At 33.7% G+C, this 18,855-nt stretch overlaps 2 protein-coding genes across 7 annotated transcripts; one reads left to right on the top strand and one right to left on the bottom strand.

Moving 5' to 3' along the window:
* LOC116844963 (meiosis regulator and mRNA stability factor 1) lies at window positions 1-15,224 on the top strand. Of its 6 annotated transcripts, none has more exons than XM_032817161.1 (26): window positions 1-462; window positions 629-992; window positions 1,533-1,899; window positions 1,972-2,115; window positions 2,202-2,486; window positions 2,800-2,966; window positions 3,754-3,845; window positions 3,933-4,131; window positions 4,375-4,537; window positions 4,737-4,926; window positions 5,006-5,088; window positions 5,176-5,307; window positions 5,400-5,552; window positions 5,680-6,072; window positions 6,312-6,490; window positions 7,886-8,055; window positions 8,139-8,350; window positions 8,975-9,125; window positions 9,203-9,378; window positions 9,476-9,859; window positions 9,998-10,201; window positions 10,282-10,552; window positions 11,327-11,700; window positions 11,783-11,875; window positions 11,990-12,317; window positions 12,727-15,224. In XM_032817161.1, exons 3-26 carry the CDS (start codon window positions 1,555-1,557, stop codon window positions 12,780-12,782), a joined length of 4,944 nt encoding a protein of 1,647 aa, XP_032673052.1. In that variant the 5' UTR covers window positions 1-462; window positions 629-992; window positions 1,533-1,554; the 3' UTR covers window positions 12,783-15,224. The 6 variants fall into 6 exon arrangements, with proteins under 6 accessions (XP_032673052.1, XP_032673054.1, XP_032673050.1 ...); XM_032817163.1 differs by having other exon boundaries at window positions 554-992; window positions 12,730-15,224; XM_032817159.1 differs by having other exon boundaries at window positions 554-992.
* A 90-nt stretch (window positions 15,225-15,314) lies between these two features.
* LOC116844964 (NADH dehydrogenase [ubiquinone] 1 beta subcomplex subunit 10) lies at window positions 15,315-16,405 on the bottom strand. The gene is made up of 4 exons (XM_032817166.1): window positions 16,187-16,405; window positions 15,975-16,110; window positions 15,695-15,834; window positions 15,315-15,581 (listed from the first exon to the last, which is right to left on the bottom strand). The coding sequence occupies exons 1-4, from the start codon at window positions 16,266-16,268 to the stop codon at window positions 15,457-15,459; spliced, it is 483 nt and encodes a 160-aa protein (XP_032673057.1). The 5' UTR covers window positions 16,269-16,405; the 3' UTR covers window positions 15,315-15,456.
* Between the last annotated feature and the right edge of the window lie 2,450 nt (window positions 16,406-18,855).

Raw genomic sequence — 18,855 nt, 5'->3', positions numbered from 1 at the left:
TTGCAGCACTAGTTCAGCACAAAAGAACAGGCCTACTAAGTGCCGCGAGTTGAGTAAAACGACTAACTGGATATATTCGGATAATTCCAACATTCTGTTCAATCCACGTGCATTATCGAAGAAAATACGAGTTGCAATTATCTCGAAGTATTATTTAATCGTATAGTGTAAACGTAGTTTCAAAATGCGTTTTATACTGCACGATTAGAGACAAGAATTGAGAGACAAAGAAGTTAAAAAGAGATATAAAAGGAAAATTGCAGAGACACACGCTCACTCACATTTTTTTAGACTCATGTTTTGATTCCGGCGTATCTAAATGCAATTATAGATTTTTATAGAGCATGTGTGTGTCCGTAACTTTGGATTATACGTTGTTTATATTTGAAAATTGGTTATTATATTTACTGACACTGCAAGTTGCATAGAAAATTGTGAAAAGTACGATGGCTGATTCCTCAGGTAACAAATCAAACGCTTTTAGATTGTTCTGTAAAGAATATCACCTAAAGTAACTCTATTTTTATCCTTATTTTTCACAAAAACTCGCCAGGAGATGTACCAAAAGAAAGCTCTTCAAAAGTAAATCATTAATGGTTAAAGATATATTATATGTTACAATTTGTAGTTTTGGAGATATTGTGGATCAGAGATTCTATGTAGGCTAGCAAAAAGTGTAATTATTGTACTCAAAAATTGCTACTAGTGAAAAGAAATCTTCTATAGAAGGATTGAATGCTATAATGACTGAAGGTTATAAAAAATTCTGCTGATAGCAAAGAATTGACTACTGATAGCGAAGAATTGACTGCTGATAAGGGTGATAAGAAAGCAGTTTGCTCAGTTATAGACATTAAAGGCTTGTCTAAGAAATAAAAATCCCATAAAGCAGCAGTAAAATATTTTAATATGGAACATTGTGTTGTATTCATGGAACAACCATGTGACTACTGTAATATTTGAACCAAGGACTTTTCTATGCATTGGCAATGGTGAATTAATAATAATTTGCTTCAATTTTTTAAATCTATAAAAATTAACTTCGATCTGGTATATCACAACTTAAAATGTATTTATGAAAAATAGGGATTTTTTTTAGGAAAAATAGGGATAGTGGTATTCTTTGAGTTTAATCCTACTCATGTGTACATAATAATTTTTTAATTGGAATGAAACTTTAAAATACAAAGCATGTTCCTTTGATCGGAGAGATATTAAGCAATGTTTGTAGAACATTTAATATTCTTTAATTTGGTGTCTTTTCTGTTCTTTGTAATAATATAATTCTTTTATCTAATTTTTTGCTGTTTGAATATTACTTTATATAATTGTATCTTATCAAACTTATTTGTTATATTTTTATTTGATAAAAGTATAACATTTATCTTAAGAATATATACATTTCTACAATAACAGACATGAGTAATCCAGCATATAAGCATCATACGTACCAAGCATGTTTATATATCAAAATATTCTGGCAAAATATTCTGACATTCTTTCTGTTTGACTAATTTCTTATTTCATTTTAGCCAAACACTGGCAAAATAATCTATGAAACATATGGCAGACAAGGAATCTTTGAATTACCGTACACCTTGTACGGATATTAACGACGAGATTGAAGGTCTTAATGAAAGGCTGTTGCAATTATTAAGTGCACAAAAAGTCTCGTCGCCAGATGCAACAGCTAAGAACCAATCATTGTGTAATAGTAGATTAGGAAATAATAGTAGTTCTAAGGTAGAATTAGAGGCATCGGCTTCTCCATTGTTCAGTCATTGCAGATATGATTGTTCTTTTATGCATCATGACAGCCCAGTTAATATGCCACCTGTTAATATGCCACCAAATTATCTTCCACCTATCGGTGTATTCTGGGACATTGAAAATTGTCAAGTAGGTTTATAAATTTCTTTCCTTTGAAAGAAGTGATAATGCATTTTATAATCATATTATATTTCATATTAGGTTCCTAAGGGCAGATCCGCCATAGCGGTTACACAAGTAATTAGGGACAAATTTTTTAGTGGCTATAGAGAAGCAGAATTTATTGTAGTTTGTGACGTTCAAAAGGAAAATAATCAAATCATACAGGAACTGAACGACGCTCAAGTAAAAGATAACTGCACAGTTTGATTCAGTATTAACATCAATAGATTTGTTATCCTTGTTATCTTTTCTATGTTTGTGTTTATTAGGTTAATTTAATACATGTAGCTGCTACATGCAAAAACGCTGCTGATGAGAAACTTAAACAATCCATCAGGAGATTTGCTGACATTCATGGTAGCCCAGCAGCTATAATCTTAATATCCGGCGATATTAATTTTGCCGCTGATCTCAGTGATTTACGTCATAGGAAAAGAATTCATGTGATACTGCTGCATAAAAAGAATACCTCAGAAGCATTAATATTATGTGCTAACGAACATTATGACTTTACGGAGCTCATGGAACCACTGCCGTCCAGAACTCCAGCAAAGGTATGAGAAGACTGATATCAGAAGATTATATAATATTTGTAATAGGATCTTCACTTGAAACTGCTGGTACAGATTATACTCTAGTCCTTCTGTATCAATGTAATAAATTATATATATTAAGAGTATATATGTAATATTATTTTCTTGTTTTTAATCTCCAATCATATGTATTGTTTTACGTTTGTATTTGTTCAATATGTATCTATAACATGCATTTACAACTAATTAATATGTATATGTCAAGATGTATTTGCATGCTTAATTTGTCCTATATAGTCTCACTTTATCTATCAAAATAATTGAACACTTTCAGGGTGTTGAATCCTATGACCTTCTAGTTAGTAACCTTCCTGATGAAAAGGATGTTATAGTCATTAAACGTCGTCTTAAGCAATTATCTGATAACTGTGGTGGTCGTGTGGTGGATGTCCAGTCAAATACAGCCATTGTACGCTTTACATCGCAAAGTTCTGCAGACAGGTATGTATATTTTATTAATGTTAAAACTCACTCTTTTTTCTCCCCATCCGTATTAATTCTATCATTACTTGTGGACAATCATACATATGGATACATTCAATTTCTGTTCAAACATCCCGCTTCTATTTCGTGTAAATCAGCCTTATATATCCTCTATTCTATTATTGGAGCAATATGTATATCAAAAAAAAGAAGAACGAGTAATTATATGTTGATGTAGTAGGGATGAAAACATAAATAAGAGACATTTCAAATGTCAGGCAACAATGTAACGAACAGCAGTATCTAAGAACATTGTACAATTTTGCTCACTATTATTACCGTTAATACATATTAAAGTTTATTTTAAAAGAGGTTATATATCAGGAATTATTATAAAAAGATTATTTTCAGTAATATATTATTGGCGTATTTATTATTTTACTTTAAGTGTATATCTCGATGTTAACTTGATGTGATGGCTATACTTGGGGTAAGTTGCACGACACACGTATAAGTGTGCGTGCGTTATTTTTCTCATACATATTACTGCAAAAAAATTTGCATTTAATACCAAAAAATCTGTATCTCGCGTGCGGTATAAACTTTCATTTAGAATTTCGTCATAGTAATTATACACGATATTGTTTATAATTTAACTCTTGTTTAGATTTCGTATATTCTTACATCTGCAAGGTCATTTATAAGTGCTATTGCCCGTTCTGTGTATTGAAGTACTCTGCTTCTCTTCCGACAGATCATATAATAACACAATGTGATCTTTCTTTCCCTCTTTTTTTTTCGATAGAGCTCAGAAGCGTATGGACGGAGAATATGTTCTTTCGTCGAAAATATCTGTAAGGCATTATAAAGAAAAAGGGAATACAATCAAAAACCAAGGTATGATTATTGGTAAAATTCTTCTTGAGTAATATAAACTGTGATGTACGATGGTTGAATTTAATGTAATTAATAGCATCCTTGCAGGAAGTATTGTAACGCGTAGCCGGGCGGTTAGTGAGTCTGAAATTGTTGCTAACTCCTCTAAGCAAATGTATGGTAGTGCGGGCGCCTCCGTGTCAGGGACAAGAACCCTGCAGTTTCCACATTATCAATCGTCCTCACCTGTAGTGGGTGCTTACTCTACTTTCAATGCTCATTGTGCACCTGTCAATACCACGTCAGGGTAAATTTTTGTGTGTTCAATCTTTTATTTAAATTTTATATCCGATAATTTAAAAAAATTTTCTACATGATGGATAATCCGAGAAAGAGCTCTGGAGTCGCGAGTGGATTTTTATCCTTGCTGATTCGGGCTATGACACAAGTCTTTGATCTTATCTGATAGTATATTAAATAATATTTATTTGTTGCAAAATAGTGTTTCAGTGGAAACACGTTTTTAGTTATTTTATTCCATGTTTTACAGAGTGATACAGCAACCTCCAATATTTTATGGAAGATCATATCCAAATAATAGTGATGTGGCTTTTAATAGAACATATAATGATCTTGGTAGAGTACAGTCGCCATTGATTTGGCAAGTTCCAGGACCTCAATCGTATGGCCAATTGTGGGAAGAACAATACAAAGTTAGTTTCATGCGGATAAGTATGTAAATTTGAAATATAGCCATTGTATTTCTTCTACTTGCTTACTTTTGTGTGTGTGTGTGTACTGTAATTTTATTTAATCTCAATCTGTTAAAATTATAAAATTAATTTATAATATTATTCATATAATAAAATTTTTCATACGTAAAAATATTTAATACTGAATAATTATTTAAAGATGGAAAAGCAGAAGTTAGGGAAGCGAGTTCATGTCTCGCAGGTTCGAGACAATAATATTTCTAGTACTGCAATCTCACGTACTCCCGAAGGCCTTAGACGCGTTAGAGGTACGCATAGTTCATTTGTTCATACTTCAGAATGGATTGGAGGACGACAGTTAGCTGTCCCGCCTAATTATAATGCCAGTGGTTCGTAATCTATTTCATATTTTCTCGTATTACAATTACATTGTGATAACGTTATCTATATGCTGTTTATAAATTGTAGGACAAACAAATTCTTTTAAACGGCGTAGTCCATCCCCATTGTACGATACGCAAATTAGAGATAAGAATGTATGGAATGGTCAGGTATGTATATAAGTATAACCTTTATTATTTAACTTATTATTTGTTTAATAATATATTATAACAAATATTTTTGTTCCATGTATTTAGAATCAACAACAAATTTCTTCACGTAACAATAGAACACCATCACCTTATGAAAGTAACATGTTACAAGGAACAGGACAACATAATCAAACTTCACGTTCACACCTGAGTGATGCAGAAAATGAGGAAGTAGAGGTATTGTTTCTGGTTATTTTCCTAAAAAAAGGAAATGTTCTCTAATCTGCGACATATCCTCCGTATGTCTCTGAATTTTTTTATTACCGCAGAAATTGTTTAACCCTACAAATAATCGCACTGCATCCGGCACAAATAACGGCGCTAATACAACTATTGAATTACAAGTAACGAATTTGGATCAGAACATCGATACAAAGGACATGAAACGAATTCTCTCGTCTGTATTTGCAGAACACGTAACAGTAAGTTACTTAACTCGAAAAAGCTATTAATCCACAAGAGTTTAAAGCTAATTAAGTTAAACAGGTGTTAACTTACTTGACTGTTATATGTAAAATTTCTGGAAAATATTTATAATTTGTCTTTCAGGTATTACATATTTCTGTATTTATGCAATCGGACGGTAACTTCGCAGCTAGCGTCAGAGTACCTTCGTTATCGGACGCACAATATGCAATCTCGCAGTTGCATCGCCGTAAAGTAGGCTACAAGCGCATTTTGATATCGTACGCTCACACCGGTGGTCCGAACCCGCAGCTTATTCGTGCACAAATTGTAATGCTCCTGCAAGATGTTCCAGGACATAAACTCCCACTATTCAAGTTCCGCGAGATGTACGAGAGCCGGTTCATGATTTCCATAAGCGTATCCGAATTATACAAAATGAAGGATGTATGCCTAATTACGGAAGATACAAGTGGCAGAATGGTTTCGCTCAATCCGGATCACAGGAACACACCGTCACCATGTAATACGACACAGGTGTGTAATTGCATTGTATCTTTATACTAATATTATTCATAATTACATATATAAGATGATGTATAGAAGCCGAGTCTGAGCTTTTCTGGTAAAGGTAGAGCTGCTAGCTCCCTTCATGAGAAGCTTTGATCATACTGTGAAGCGTAAACATTTTGTGCTGAATGAATATAATATACTATTACGACGGGAGATTTTATTTAGATGATACATTAATAAGAGACATTGTATAATACTTGCAGGAGGGACAAGTCAAATTGCCATATTGCACGATTCACACTTCAAAACCGTTAACGTCTGATAAAGGTTGGGCAGAACAGGAAATGGCATCTTTACCCAATGTAAAAATTTCCTTGAAAGTTCTTGAGAGTCGTATGCAACAATTACTAGCATCACACAATAGCATTCTACCTCTACCAAGGTATATTTTACTTTAATTTACATTTTAAAAGAATGCTGATGTCGGTAACGAAGTCGAACAATGTCGATAACGCATTACTAAACAATCATGCTATTTTTTCGCTCCTTTTCATATTTCTTGTACATATAGAACTTATGTAAATATGCGTTACTTTGTTATACTATATTCAACGGAAAACCTAACCACGCACGTATAGAAATCTTTTTGCAAACTTTTCCAATATTAAACTTTTTAATTCAGATGCGAAAATACAGAAATCTTGAGAAAGAAAGAAGAAATCTTACATTGAAAATAATTTTTTTTGTTCTTGTCACATATTAAGCAATATTTCTATTTATTTCTGTACGTATTTTCATCGTGTAAATACATTTGTAATTCTGTATAATCAATATGATGTTAACTTTGCAGAAAAATGTCAGTATTCTGTCGGTAAAGTTTTCAGCTTCAGTATCTCCTTAAGGATAATATTTGGGGTAATATTTGCTTAATCCAAAAATTTCGCAGCTTACAGCGTACATACCGAAAATATGGATGCTCTAAACAGAAAAATTTTAAAGATTTCTGTACTTCACATCTGAATTCAGAAACTTAAGAATATCCGAAAAGTTTGCACACTTCTGCACATGTGTGATTAGGTTTTCTGTTCAATATAATAAAACTATTAAAACAAAAACAAAAAGTAAAACAAAAATACATATTTATGTAAGTTCTGTATATACAAAAAATATGAAAAAAATAGCGTAATTGTATTAGTGTTATTGTATTAGTGATCATTTAAATAAGTTCTGGTTTAGATAGCTAATAAACTTAGTTATGCCAATAGGCTGGCAATAAACTTTTAATGCGTAAAAGCATTTGTAATTCTATATAATCAATACGTAAACCTTGCAGAAAAATATTAGTATTCTGTCAGTAAAGTTTTCTCAGCTTCAGCATCCCCTTAATAGTTTTGTACGAATAATAATATATTTAGTAGAAAGAAGCTTGCAACACTTTTACTTCGACAAATTTCAGAATACATTTTGTAACCTGATAAAAAAATTTATTTTCTAAAAATTATTTAAATTTATTAAAATTATTAAATTTTTTTTCTATTGCATACCGATACGTTGCTAGGCTCATAAAAAAAAGAAGTGCAATCATATTTTTTCTACTGACTGTATATAGAGTTATATACAATAATTTAGTAATATATACAATAATTAACATGTTCTCTACCAACGTTACATATGTGCAACAGCAAACATTTTTTCTATGTTTATGAAACTAATTGGTTTACAGTCAATTTTATATAATTGCAAAAAGAGTCCTACAATAAACTGTAGCGTTAATATTTACACTTTTCTAACACGAATAACGAGCAGATTATAATCGAAATCTATTAAATAATTTTAGTCTACCAAATTGTTACGAGGCTGAGTTTAAGGAACCATTAGAGATTATAGATAGTGGTGTACCTTTGGAACACTTGGTATCGTGCTTATCATCAGTGGAATTGAGACAGGATATCGGAAGCGTGAAATATATCGTATGGATAGGAAACAAAAATGTTGAGAATCACGAAGGTAATTTTTTTCTATAAAAATTAATCACGTATCTACGATGTTTATCGAGGTTTGTGCAGACAATAATATATTGTTTCTTTCAGAAACAAAGTGTGTGAGTCCATCACTTGCCAATCAGTTGGCCCTTTTCAGTCGCGAATTGGTGGATCTTCTGAAAACCGCCTCGCACTGCCAATTACCCTTTAATCGATTTATACCAGCGTATCATCATCATTTCGGACGACAATGTAGAGTTGCTGATTACGGATTCACTAAACTAATTGATCTGCTAGAAGCACTTACACATACAGTTCAGGTATGTAAATTAAGAGAAAGTTTCAAATAGCCAAAGAGATAGAAGGTTTTCACGAATTTGTTTCAAAGAAATGAATAAAGATATCAACAAAGGTTTTGATCATACTATTTATCATTGTTTTAAGTATAAAAAACTACCTAAAAATGAAATTAAAATTCCATCCAGACTTTTTGGCGCAGTGTCACCAGACACCTCTAACTTGCATGCAACATTGCACCTCGTGTAACAATCGAAAACAAATGGAACAAGAAAATTTGACTGTATTAAATTTGGTGGAGAATGAACATAAGTCCTTTGGAAAATTTCCAAAATTTTTCTTGAGACATAAAATAAAAAAGAAACAGGCAAAATTACTTACAACTTGTAATTGACAAAGATTCATCCTCCAGTAAATTTAACAGTTTTTCAATTTTCTTATTCCGTTTTTTTTTCAGATTATTACATGAATTTCAGTTACACTTTAAATAACACTTTCATACTTAAAACAGTGACAAATAATATGGTCAAAATTCTATAATAATATCTTTATTCATTTCATTGAAAGAAAATTAATAAAAATTTGCTATTTTTTTTTACTAAACCGGAACTTACTTACCTAATATGAGTGATCATGTGTATTGTAAGGTAATGGGTGAGGGCAATAAGCGAGTGGTTACTTTGTCGCATCGTGCGCAAGTACGACGTTTCACGTCAGATTTACTGCGAGTGTTGAAGTCAAAAGCGAGCAAGCAAGTAGCACTCTCGGAATTTCCAACTGTTTATAGCAGAGTAATAGGTAAATATACGTACGTTTTATTTATTTTCGTTCACAATTGATAGCAAGATAATCGTTATTATACCTGTTGTTTGTAGCAAAACCGTGGGATATTGTAGATTATGGCGTATGCGATATCGATGATATTCTTGGCGAGGTATCTGAAAACACGGTCGTTGTAACATCTATCGACGGCGGCGACAAAATGATAGCTATTCCTAAACGCGAGCAGACCGCAGAGGAAGTAGAACGCACCAAACTGTTCGCTAGAGAAGTAATAAATATGTGAATTATTAAACTTTATACAAAATTTAATTATACTCTGTCGAACCATATTTATAGGTTTAAACTGATTTTTTATAAATTGACAGGTTGTTGAATTACTACAACACGCACCTCAATGCAGAATGCTGTTCAACAAATTTGTACCATCCTACCATCATCATTTTGGTCATCAGTGTCGTGTGTCGGATTACGGATTCACTAAATTAATTGAATTATTCGAAGCGATCCCAGATGTCGTTAAGATCGAGGAAGTGAATGGAGGTGAGCGACAGATATCCTTAACTGAAAAGGAAGGTCTCAAAGTTTTGGCTGAGCAAATATCAAAATTAGTGATGCGCACCAAAGGCGGCCTTAGCATTTCGAACATCGCGCAAATGTTCTCGCATCAGTTCGGCTACTCTTTGCGTCCAGAATTATTCGGCTGCAGTTCTATGTTACAACTTATGCAGAAACTGGGAGATACTATTAAGGTAACAGAATACAATATATTTTAAGTATATATTTTAAGATGTAATAGATGTATAATGTGTGTGTGTACAAAACTCAAATCGTTTGATATCATCTGATTATAATAATTCCTTTTTTTTATCAACGCAACTTTATTACAGATCATAGATTTGGCCACAGGACCCGCTATCATCACAATAGATAAATCGCATTTACAACAAATAATCCTTCAGTGCCGACGTATATTGATGGATCAACCCCAATATAAAATGCCTATCAGAGAATTTCTGCGCCAATACTCTCAGTATTATTTGAAACAGTGTAATTTAAGCGAGTTTAAAAAGGATTTAGCCAATGTTGTTCAGGTATGTGTTGAAATCTAATGGTGACTGCAAAATAGCAAATATATAATATCTTGAAGTTATGTAAGAATATTTATTTGTAGTTTATAATGGTAAACAATGAGCAGTTTATCGAATTGACACCATTACATCGCTTTGCCTGCGATGTTTGCCGTGTAATGATGAATTGCGGTGGTACATTAAACTTATCTCAATTTGATGTGGCATATTCAACCATCATAGGCGCACCTTGTAAACCCGTCCAGTACGGTTTCCCAACGCTGATTGCACTACTGCAAGCGTTACCATGTACTGTAACGATAAAAGACACACGCAAAAAAAGGGGAATCATTTATTTAAATAAAAAAATAATTTGTAAGTAATAGTTGTAAGTAATAGTAATATATACAGAGTGTTCCAGAAAGATTTTTTTCCGTAATTTTTGTGGAAACGTAGAACAGACTGAACATAAAATCTCATGCCGTTTTGTGATATTCGCAATAATAGTAGAGATATTAATTTAAAAAAAATTGGTGAATATCACGCGCGATATGGTAGATGAATTGTAATGGCATCTGTTGTGTATTCATTAGATTGAACTAAACAAAAAAATACTCTACTATTTTGCAAATGACTACATAGATTTTTAGATATTAATTTAAGAAAACTTGTGCATTATCGCGTACAATCATGTAACAATCTTCTTTCATTAATAACTAAAAATTTACATAATTATTTGCAAAATGCTAGAGAACTTTTTTGTTTAATTTGATCTAATGTATAAGCATGCAACAGCATACATTGTCATTAGCTAGCTCTATCTACCATATCGCGCATAATTATTCACTAATCTTCTTTAATTAATATCTATTATTATGAATATCGCAAAACAGTATAGGACTTTTATGTTCACCTTAATCCGTTCTACATTCTCACAAAAATTACAGAGTAAAATCCGAGACACTTTGTATACATAGGTAGTGAATTATTCTTCGAACTTTTTTACTGCGTTGCGTGATATGCATATGCACGCATTTATTTATAGTTCATGTTTCATATTGTAGAAAATGCGTACACATATGTGTATTATAGAACGCAACTCTTTTTGATATTAGGCAATGTTTGATCGGAATGTTTCTTTCTTTTAAGCCGCGGCTGACATGCTGTTACCATCGTACAAACCAGTTTCATCTTATCATGATACGGATTCCAGCAATGATTCGTTTGAAAGTGACTCTTCTTATCACGTAAACATTTCCAACGCATCGAGCATGATAGATGATCCCGAGAAATGGTTCGAACACGTAACAAACATTAATTCGTGGAAAGCTAAAGATGAGAGAACTTTTTGGTCCAAGGACTGTGACAAGCATTGGAAAAACTTGCAAGGTATAGAGGATCACTCGATTAACTGGCCGATATCGGAAAACAGCGGTGATAGCCTCATGAAGAGCTTGATGCGCACGCCGATTATGCGACACAACTTCCCACCGCCACCGCCTAAGCCTGACTCGCCGCCCGAGGTATCATATTAGCATCGATACTCACTTTCGATACATAATTACTCAAGATGATTGTTGATTAATTAACCGCATTTTCTCACAGGATGCAGTATCTAAAGGAGGTTGGAAATGTTCATTGTGGATGTCTCCAGGCAAATTTCCATATCCGCAGGATGAACATTCCACGAATGTGCAGGTACGTTTTCTCTCCATCTTTACTCGATGCTTTAAGTTACATCTGTAACTAATATATCTCAGAAAAGAAAAATGAAATGTGAATGTCATAATGTTATCTTGCGTATTCCTTCAGGTTCCGCCGTTAACTCTGCCAAGCTGGAATCCAATTACGTCCAACGATGATGCGTCGGACTTGCTATCGCCGACCAAAAATCTATTACCCGCTGCCGCGAATCCCTTATATCCGCATACCTCTCCTTACTACGCAAAGTGCAACACTGTTATTGCGCCTCATCCGTCTGAACTGCCACTTCCTTCACTATCATTAACGCCCAAGAAAATGGCAGATAATCAGAAGAAAAATGCCAGGATGTATCTCAATCTCGCGAGTTCCGATAGTGACAATAATACTGTCGATGATGACGAAAACAGCGATACTCACAGCACTTCCAGCAAACCTTGTTAGTAGCCGTATTATTGAGGAATAATAATAGCTACGCTGAAGTATTCTCTACGTTGTATTCATTGTATTTCTTATGACGAATTTGGATGCACTAGTGCGCACTGAGTGCGCACTAAAGCTTGTTTACAGTCCGTTCTTATATTTAAAGTCGTTTTAAGTATATCTTCAAATACTTTTAGCCAAAAAAACGATACGGATATTGTACAGATTATTTTATTGATTAAGAAATATTTAAAGATGTATTTAAGACAATCTTTAAATATAAGAACAAACTGTGAACAAGCCTTAGTGTGCACTCGGTGCACACTAATGCATCCAATCGAATTCGCTATTAGCTGTGTTATACTTTATACTAGACCGTGATATACACGATTATGCATTTTAAAATATGACTGTGTTTATTTCAGTAGTGAAAGGGAAGAGACGTCTGGCGGCCCAATTCAATCAGCCGATCGAGTCATAAACAAAAAGTACACATGTATATATAGTGAGTGAGAAAGAGAGAAAGAAAGTGAAATACGTGATAAGTTCAGAATCGGAAAACCGGTCGAGTCAACGTTTCCGTAGATCACCACACACATTTAAATGGGTTAAATTATACCTATATACTGTTCCATGAATGGTAGGTACCACACTTTATTTATACTCGAAATTTACAATAAATTTGTGTATAGATTAAATGTGTATGCAAACCGACAAAGAAAAATGATGAGTTAACAAGTTATTTTCAAAATGTATGAAAATATACATCGAGCCGGGTCAGAATCATAACATAACGCGTTTATAGTGAGTGACATGTGCTGACGGTATTGCATATAGAACGTATAAAGCATTTTTCGTACTGTGATATAGGATATAAAATAAGCGAGATGATAGTAATAGTACATCAGGAAGGAAGCTTGGAATGGCAATAATTTATCTTTAGGCAAATTGCATACACACATAGAGACGCATGACCCAATGTAATTGATTTTTCAAATTATATAATTATATAATTATATCTTTACAATGAAATTATATAATTATATTTATCTCTTGTTATATTCTACTTAAACACGCTATCTTATTTAATATTATACTTTAATCTATTATTTTTATTTGTATGGTATTTACAATCAATTTACACCTGATTGTTTTAACTATTTGTATTAACAATACATATCATGGCATAATTTGTACCTGTTTTTAATTTTATAATTGTTCACATAAAGCTAAAAAGAGGTCAAGCTAGATTCCATACTTGTCGTAATACATTAACGTTCCCTTGTGGATAAATTATTGGACCACTCCTTTCGATTTGCCTACATTCATACTATCAGAGAAGAAAAGTGAAAGAGAGATAAAAATTGCATTCATATGACATATTATATGTCTAACGAATTATGCATAATTGTTGCCAATTACAAATTAAATGAACTGGAATTCATTTGTCTACCAATGCACCTTCACTTGTACAGCTATTCATCTTAATCGCCTTACGAATTTCCCATCGATACATTTTTATGGCGCAATGTATAATTTTATTTCGCAAATATGAAAACAAATGTGTTATGAATCTGATGAGATGCAAAATTGGAGTAAGATATTATTATTATTATTATATTATGAGATACAATAAGTTGTCATGTAGATAGAAAGAAACGCAAGAAAAGACATAATTTTATCGTTGGAAAAAAAATTTTTTCGATATTCAAAAATTAGTACTATTATTTAGTATAGCGTAAAAATGATTAAAGAACAGTGTAATGGTGTGCGACACGCGAAACAATTTTAACAAAGATCTTTGCAAGACAAATTCGTCGAATAATGCTAAATATATTGCGATAAATATCACAGTTTTATTCTAAAAGAGACAAAACAAATATAAAGTTTGCACCAAGCATCTCTGTATCAGCAGGCACCGCGCAACTAATTTTTTTCTTGTTCTTTTTCATTCGAGGAGAGTTGTGGCAACTGCGTGATACAGATTTTTTTATAATATTTGGTTAATATGTAGGATGCGTGAGATATAAGCTGCTGAGATATAATCTGAATTCGCTGTTCTCTGAATTGTACAGAAATGAATGTAATGATCTCACTTTTAATCTTATACCTCATGCTCATCATTGATGTGACATGGATACATAATAATTTTGCGGCATGAAATGGCTTATTACGTTGTATCATAAGATTATCACTAAAAGTCATTGCGAGTTTTATGAGATGTAGTAATTGTCGTTTTGTCATCAGATTTAAAATTAAATATATTAGAAATTTACGTGAATTTGAAATATACGCGTAATACTTGTAGTCTCTGCCGGAGATGAAAATTCGCAATGAATTTAGTGACGGTCAGGAATCAGTGTTACGTGGTAATCTAAAGATGGTGATATTTCACGACACTTTTTTTAATACTTTGTTTATTTATTCTTATTAAGAAAAATCGTTTTGTTATATATTGTTTGCCCATGTGTAAGAATCAATCCTATTGTATTTTATATCATTGTGGAAGATTTTGTACGTGTCTTACAGAGAAATTTTTAATTCGTTCAGTCACGCGAGTATCTTATGTTGTGTTAATTGTACTACTATATAAGATATTTCGTGCGGGTAGCTGTTTGCATTATAAATAGTATTGTGTATAATGAATATTTTATATGTATCCAATTCACTTTGGCCATTCCAAATAATGGATGAGTAATTTAGTTAACATAAACACAATATCGAGATAGAAGAAACTGTAAATGCGATCGATGTGTACAATTTTATCGTAATAACAAAGAAAAAAGATATTGTAATGTATAAATCACGGTGGAATCTTCTAAATGAGTGTTTCTTAAATTAATTTGGTATACATGTACAATAGGCATAACGTTTTTATATATTGTACAATGAAGTAAGGAATAAAAAGAATTGGCTCATTCAATATTAAGATTAAATTCTTAGTAATATGCGATGCCATCACGTCATATATCATATGAGACAAGGTGTGTTTTGAGTATTGAAAGAAGCGAAATTGGATTTCTGATAAATTACTTTTATTATTTTTATCTTTTCAATTCGCATTATCTGTACAGTGATGCAAATCTGCCATTCAGATTTGTAATATGCGACTTCATTTCCCATTAAATAACCATCTACAACAGTGGCATAAGTTGCTATACCTTAATCTTTTGTTCTTTCATACCACTACCTACTGGGCCATGACGACGTTCCCAAATCATACGATGTTTCTGCTTCATGTATGCATTTAAGACATTCAAGCCTATACCCATATCACCATCTGCACATTTGAAAATATTTGTGTAGAAATACCAATGCTTGGTTAGCCTCTTGTCTTTTCAACTTGACACTTCTTTCTTTTCTTTTTATCCTTTACAATCAAGACACACTTACATTTCATAAACCAAGCCGCGGCTGCATCCTCATAAATTGCACGTAGCTCATCGCACATGTTTAAGTCATCCATACCATGGTACCAAGCACATTGTTCAAAGCGACTTCTTAGAATAAATAATATTTCATCGTCTACTTTCCTGATATATAATGAATAGATAAAAATAATTAAAATAGAAGCACCACTTTAATATTAATAATTAAAGAGATGAAAGTTTCTATTGTCTATATTTTAATTGTCTATATTTTCTATTGTCTATATTCAAGAAATTTAATTTACTTATCGCGTAAGAATTGACTGTTTGCTTCGGTATAACAGACCACATCATCGTTGTAACATTCGTCAATATTGGGTACGCGACGGTATTTCTGATGATACCATGGATATTTTTTTTGATTCGGCAATACGATTTTTTCTATGATAAAAAAAATCCATTTGGAACACTCCAGATAATCATGACAAACATAACCAAACAAATGATTAGATAATACCTCGGAAATAAGTGATTGGTGCATCAATTATGTGAATTATACTATTAATAAATTTGAATACAAAATTATCTGGCTGTGTCATTGTTTGATAGTGCGTCAAGTAAAATAACAGCAACAATAAGTTTGTCCTTTATGAAATTGTTTTTACGAATTGGCAGTGAGAATTCACGATACTGCACTGATGTATTCCATTCTATTCCAATTTTTCGACTCTGAGCTAGGCCCAACGCCATCTACGGCCTGTACTGATGAGGTGCGTTCAAATTCCCCACCTGGGATACCTTCCAAAATTTAACCTTGGTTACTATTTTCTATAGTGGCCTGGTTTACATCGTGCACTTGATACTAAATAATAACTTTCTATTAGATAATCTTAATATTCACAATGCATATCAGCGACGCATTCTATCAATACAATACGTTTTGTTGATGAATATTATATTAGCTTAATATATCGTTGTTTATATATATCGTCGATATTAAGATTATCTAATAGAAAGTTACTATTTAGTAAGCGTAATGGCTCCTGCACACAGGACGCGGTAATGCTTGCCGCGCGACGGAAGTGCGCGCAACAGCCAATCAATATGTTGTTTTTCCGTAAGAGCTAGAAGGTTATTACGGAAAGCAGCATATTGATTGGTTGTCGCGCGAACTTCTGCCGCGCGGCAAGCGTTACCGCGTCCTGTGTGCAGGAGCCATATTAAGTGTACGATGTAAACCAAGCCAGTATACATAAAGCCCATATCAGACTACCGACTGCACAGGCCGACCCGACTACCGACGGGAGCGGTGCACTTGGACACGGTGCATTTGGACACAGCCAATCACAGCACCGTGTGATTAGAGACATTTGTAGGGTCCCTTGGAACAGCGACTTGTGATTGGACTGTGTCCAATTGCCCCGTATCCAACTGATATACACCCGTCAATCGGGACGCTCCCCAACCCTGACAGCACCGGACGTAGTGAGCACGTCACTACGATGTAGTAACGTCGTAACGACGTGCTTGTAATGTTCTTGCCACGTCTGTGCAGACAGGGACTTTTACAGAATTTTTTTGATGGTTTATTTAAAAAATATATCATGCTTCAATTTTGATAAAACTTAATATAATCTGGACGATCGACTAAATTAATTCGCATATGTAAAAGAACAGTATTTTATTAACATGATGGAAAAATGTCATTATCTGCTGTTTTATTGCAGTAATTTTCTATACAGTCCTTGGTAGAAAATTAATTTCGAATTATCGTGCCGGTCTCTCTTACATTATTTATACGCTAAACGATTTCGTCTATATTTTTAAAAGGCAAACAAACTATAAGATTTTTCTTTCTTAAACTTGAAGTGGGCAATATAAAGCGCTTTTTATCAAGTGAGGAATTGGCGTAGTGTCTAAGACGACGGAGGATTATCCAAAAGATGTCTTCAGTTGGGAACGTTCCGATTGACTACGGTACGATTGGACATAACCAATCGATGATAAGAATTATCTAGTGAATTACTAGGTCGAACCAATCATTACAATCTATGTCCAATCGTACCGTGGTCAATCGAAACCCACTCCTTCAGTTTAAGTTCGAATCTCACCAGAGAAAATCTTAAAAATTATGAAAAAATAATATAGAAAAACTTTTTTTTCATAGTATTTTATGAGTATTTATGAGAAAGCGCTTATTCTATGAGTAATTATAAAAAATTATGAGAAAATTTAATTGAAGAACCTACAAAACGACAGGATCTGCGCGCAATCTACTGCCAACCTGCCATCAGAGTCTGTCGACAAGCTCTGCGCGCAATCTGACGCCAGTCTGTCGTCAGAGTCTGTTCGCAAACCCTGTCAACAGTCTGACGGCAGATTGAGGACGCAGATGTCTATGGATCTGTCGACAGATCCTGTCGACAGTCTAACGTCAGTATGCGCGCAGATTGCTTACTGAGTAAAAAAGCAAAGTTGACCTCGACCTGACCTTGACGGCGCCATCCAAAGTCAGACTGACCAGATCAGTGAATAGAGCCGATATTCATAGTCGAATCTTATTTCAAAACCGTCTTAAGTAATGTCTTAAGGGGAGATATACACCTAGCATGGTCGAAAAAATCGATTTTTTTTTTTGCATTTTCTTGATGCTTGAGGTCTCAAGAATATCTGGTTAAAATTGCAAGTCAATATCTCGATAAATAACGAAGTTACAGCCGAGAGAGTAAACCGTCTCCGAGAGCGCGCCGTACCGCCTGTTTTGCGGCCGAGCCGAGAGGCAGCGACCCTTCGAAGAGAGCGTGTCTAGACCTGTTTTACGATTCTATTGTGTTTTCGGGCGTGGTCGGGTCCAGGTATAACGGAAATATCACACGACCGTTATTCTTTGCCGGAAATTGGACGCGTTTCGTCAGTAGCTTGCCGTTCGTGCAACTGTGCGTTACAGTGAGTTTTCGTCTGTGAATACATATTCTGAGGAAAATGGATAACAGATATAAAGGTTCTCGGGAAGCTCATCAATCCGGATCTTTTCGCAAAGATCGAAGCAAGAAGAAGATACCGCCCAAAAATCGAAATACTGCCGAAAAAGTAGAACTTTCCGACGAGAATATTAGTTCCAGTGCCAAAAAATTGAAGACTGATCGTGAGACATCCGCACCAGAAGATCCAAACATCGGGTATCGA

The sequence above is a fragment of the Odontomachus brunneus genome, unplaced genomic scaffold (genome assembly GCF_010583005.1).
Source record: "Odontomachus brunneus isolate Ranch 3 - 2012 unplaced genomic scaffold, Obru_v1 Obru_scaffold_048, whole genome shotgun sequence".
Taxonomy (NCBI): Eukaryota; Metazoa; Arthropoda; class Insecta; order Hymenoptera; family Formicidae; genus Odontomachus; species Odontomachus brunneus.
The sequence above is the reverse complement of the archived record's forward strand: the minus strand, read 5'-3'. Positions and strand labels throughout refer to the sequence as shown.

Bases quoted from the DNA above. Each gene is read 5' to 3' on its own strand.
- LOC116844963 (XM_032817162.1), top strand. From the start codon at position 1,555: ATGAAACATATGGCAGACAAGGAATCTTTGAATTACCGTACACCTTGT. The intron at 5,089-5,175 runs GTATGTATATAA...CCATGTATTTAG, and splicing joins AGAATGTATGGAATGGTCAG to AATCAACAACAAATTTCTTC. The intron at 12,318-12,726 runs GTTAGTAGCCGT...TGTTTATTTCAG, and splicing joins CAGCACTTCCAGCAAACCTT to TAGTGAAAGGGAAGAGACGT.
- LOC116844964 (XM_032817166.1), bottom strand. From the start codon at position 16,268: ATGACACAGCCAGATAATTTTGTATTCAAATTTATTAATAGTATAATT. The intron at 15,835-15,974 runs GTAAATTAAATT...ATTATATATCAG, and splicing joins AGTCAATTCTTACGCGATAA to GAAAGTAGACGATGAAATAT. The intron at 15,582-15,694 runs GTAAGTGTGTCT...TCAAATGTGCAG, and splicing joins CGCGGCTTGGTTTATGAAAT to ATGGTGATATGGGTATAGGC.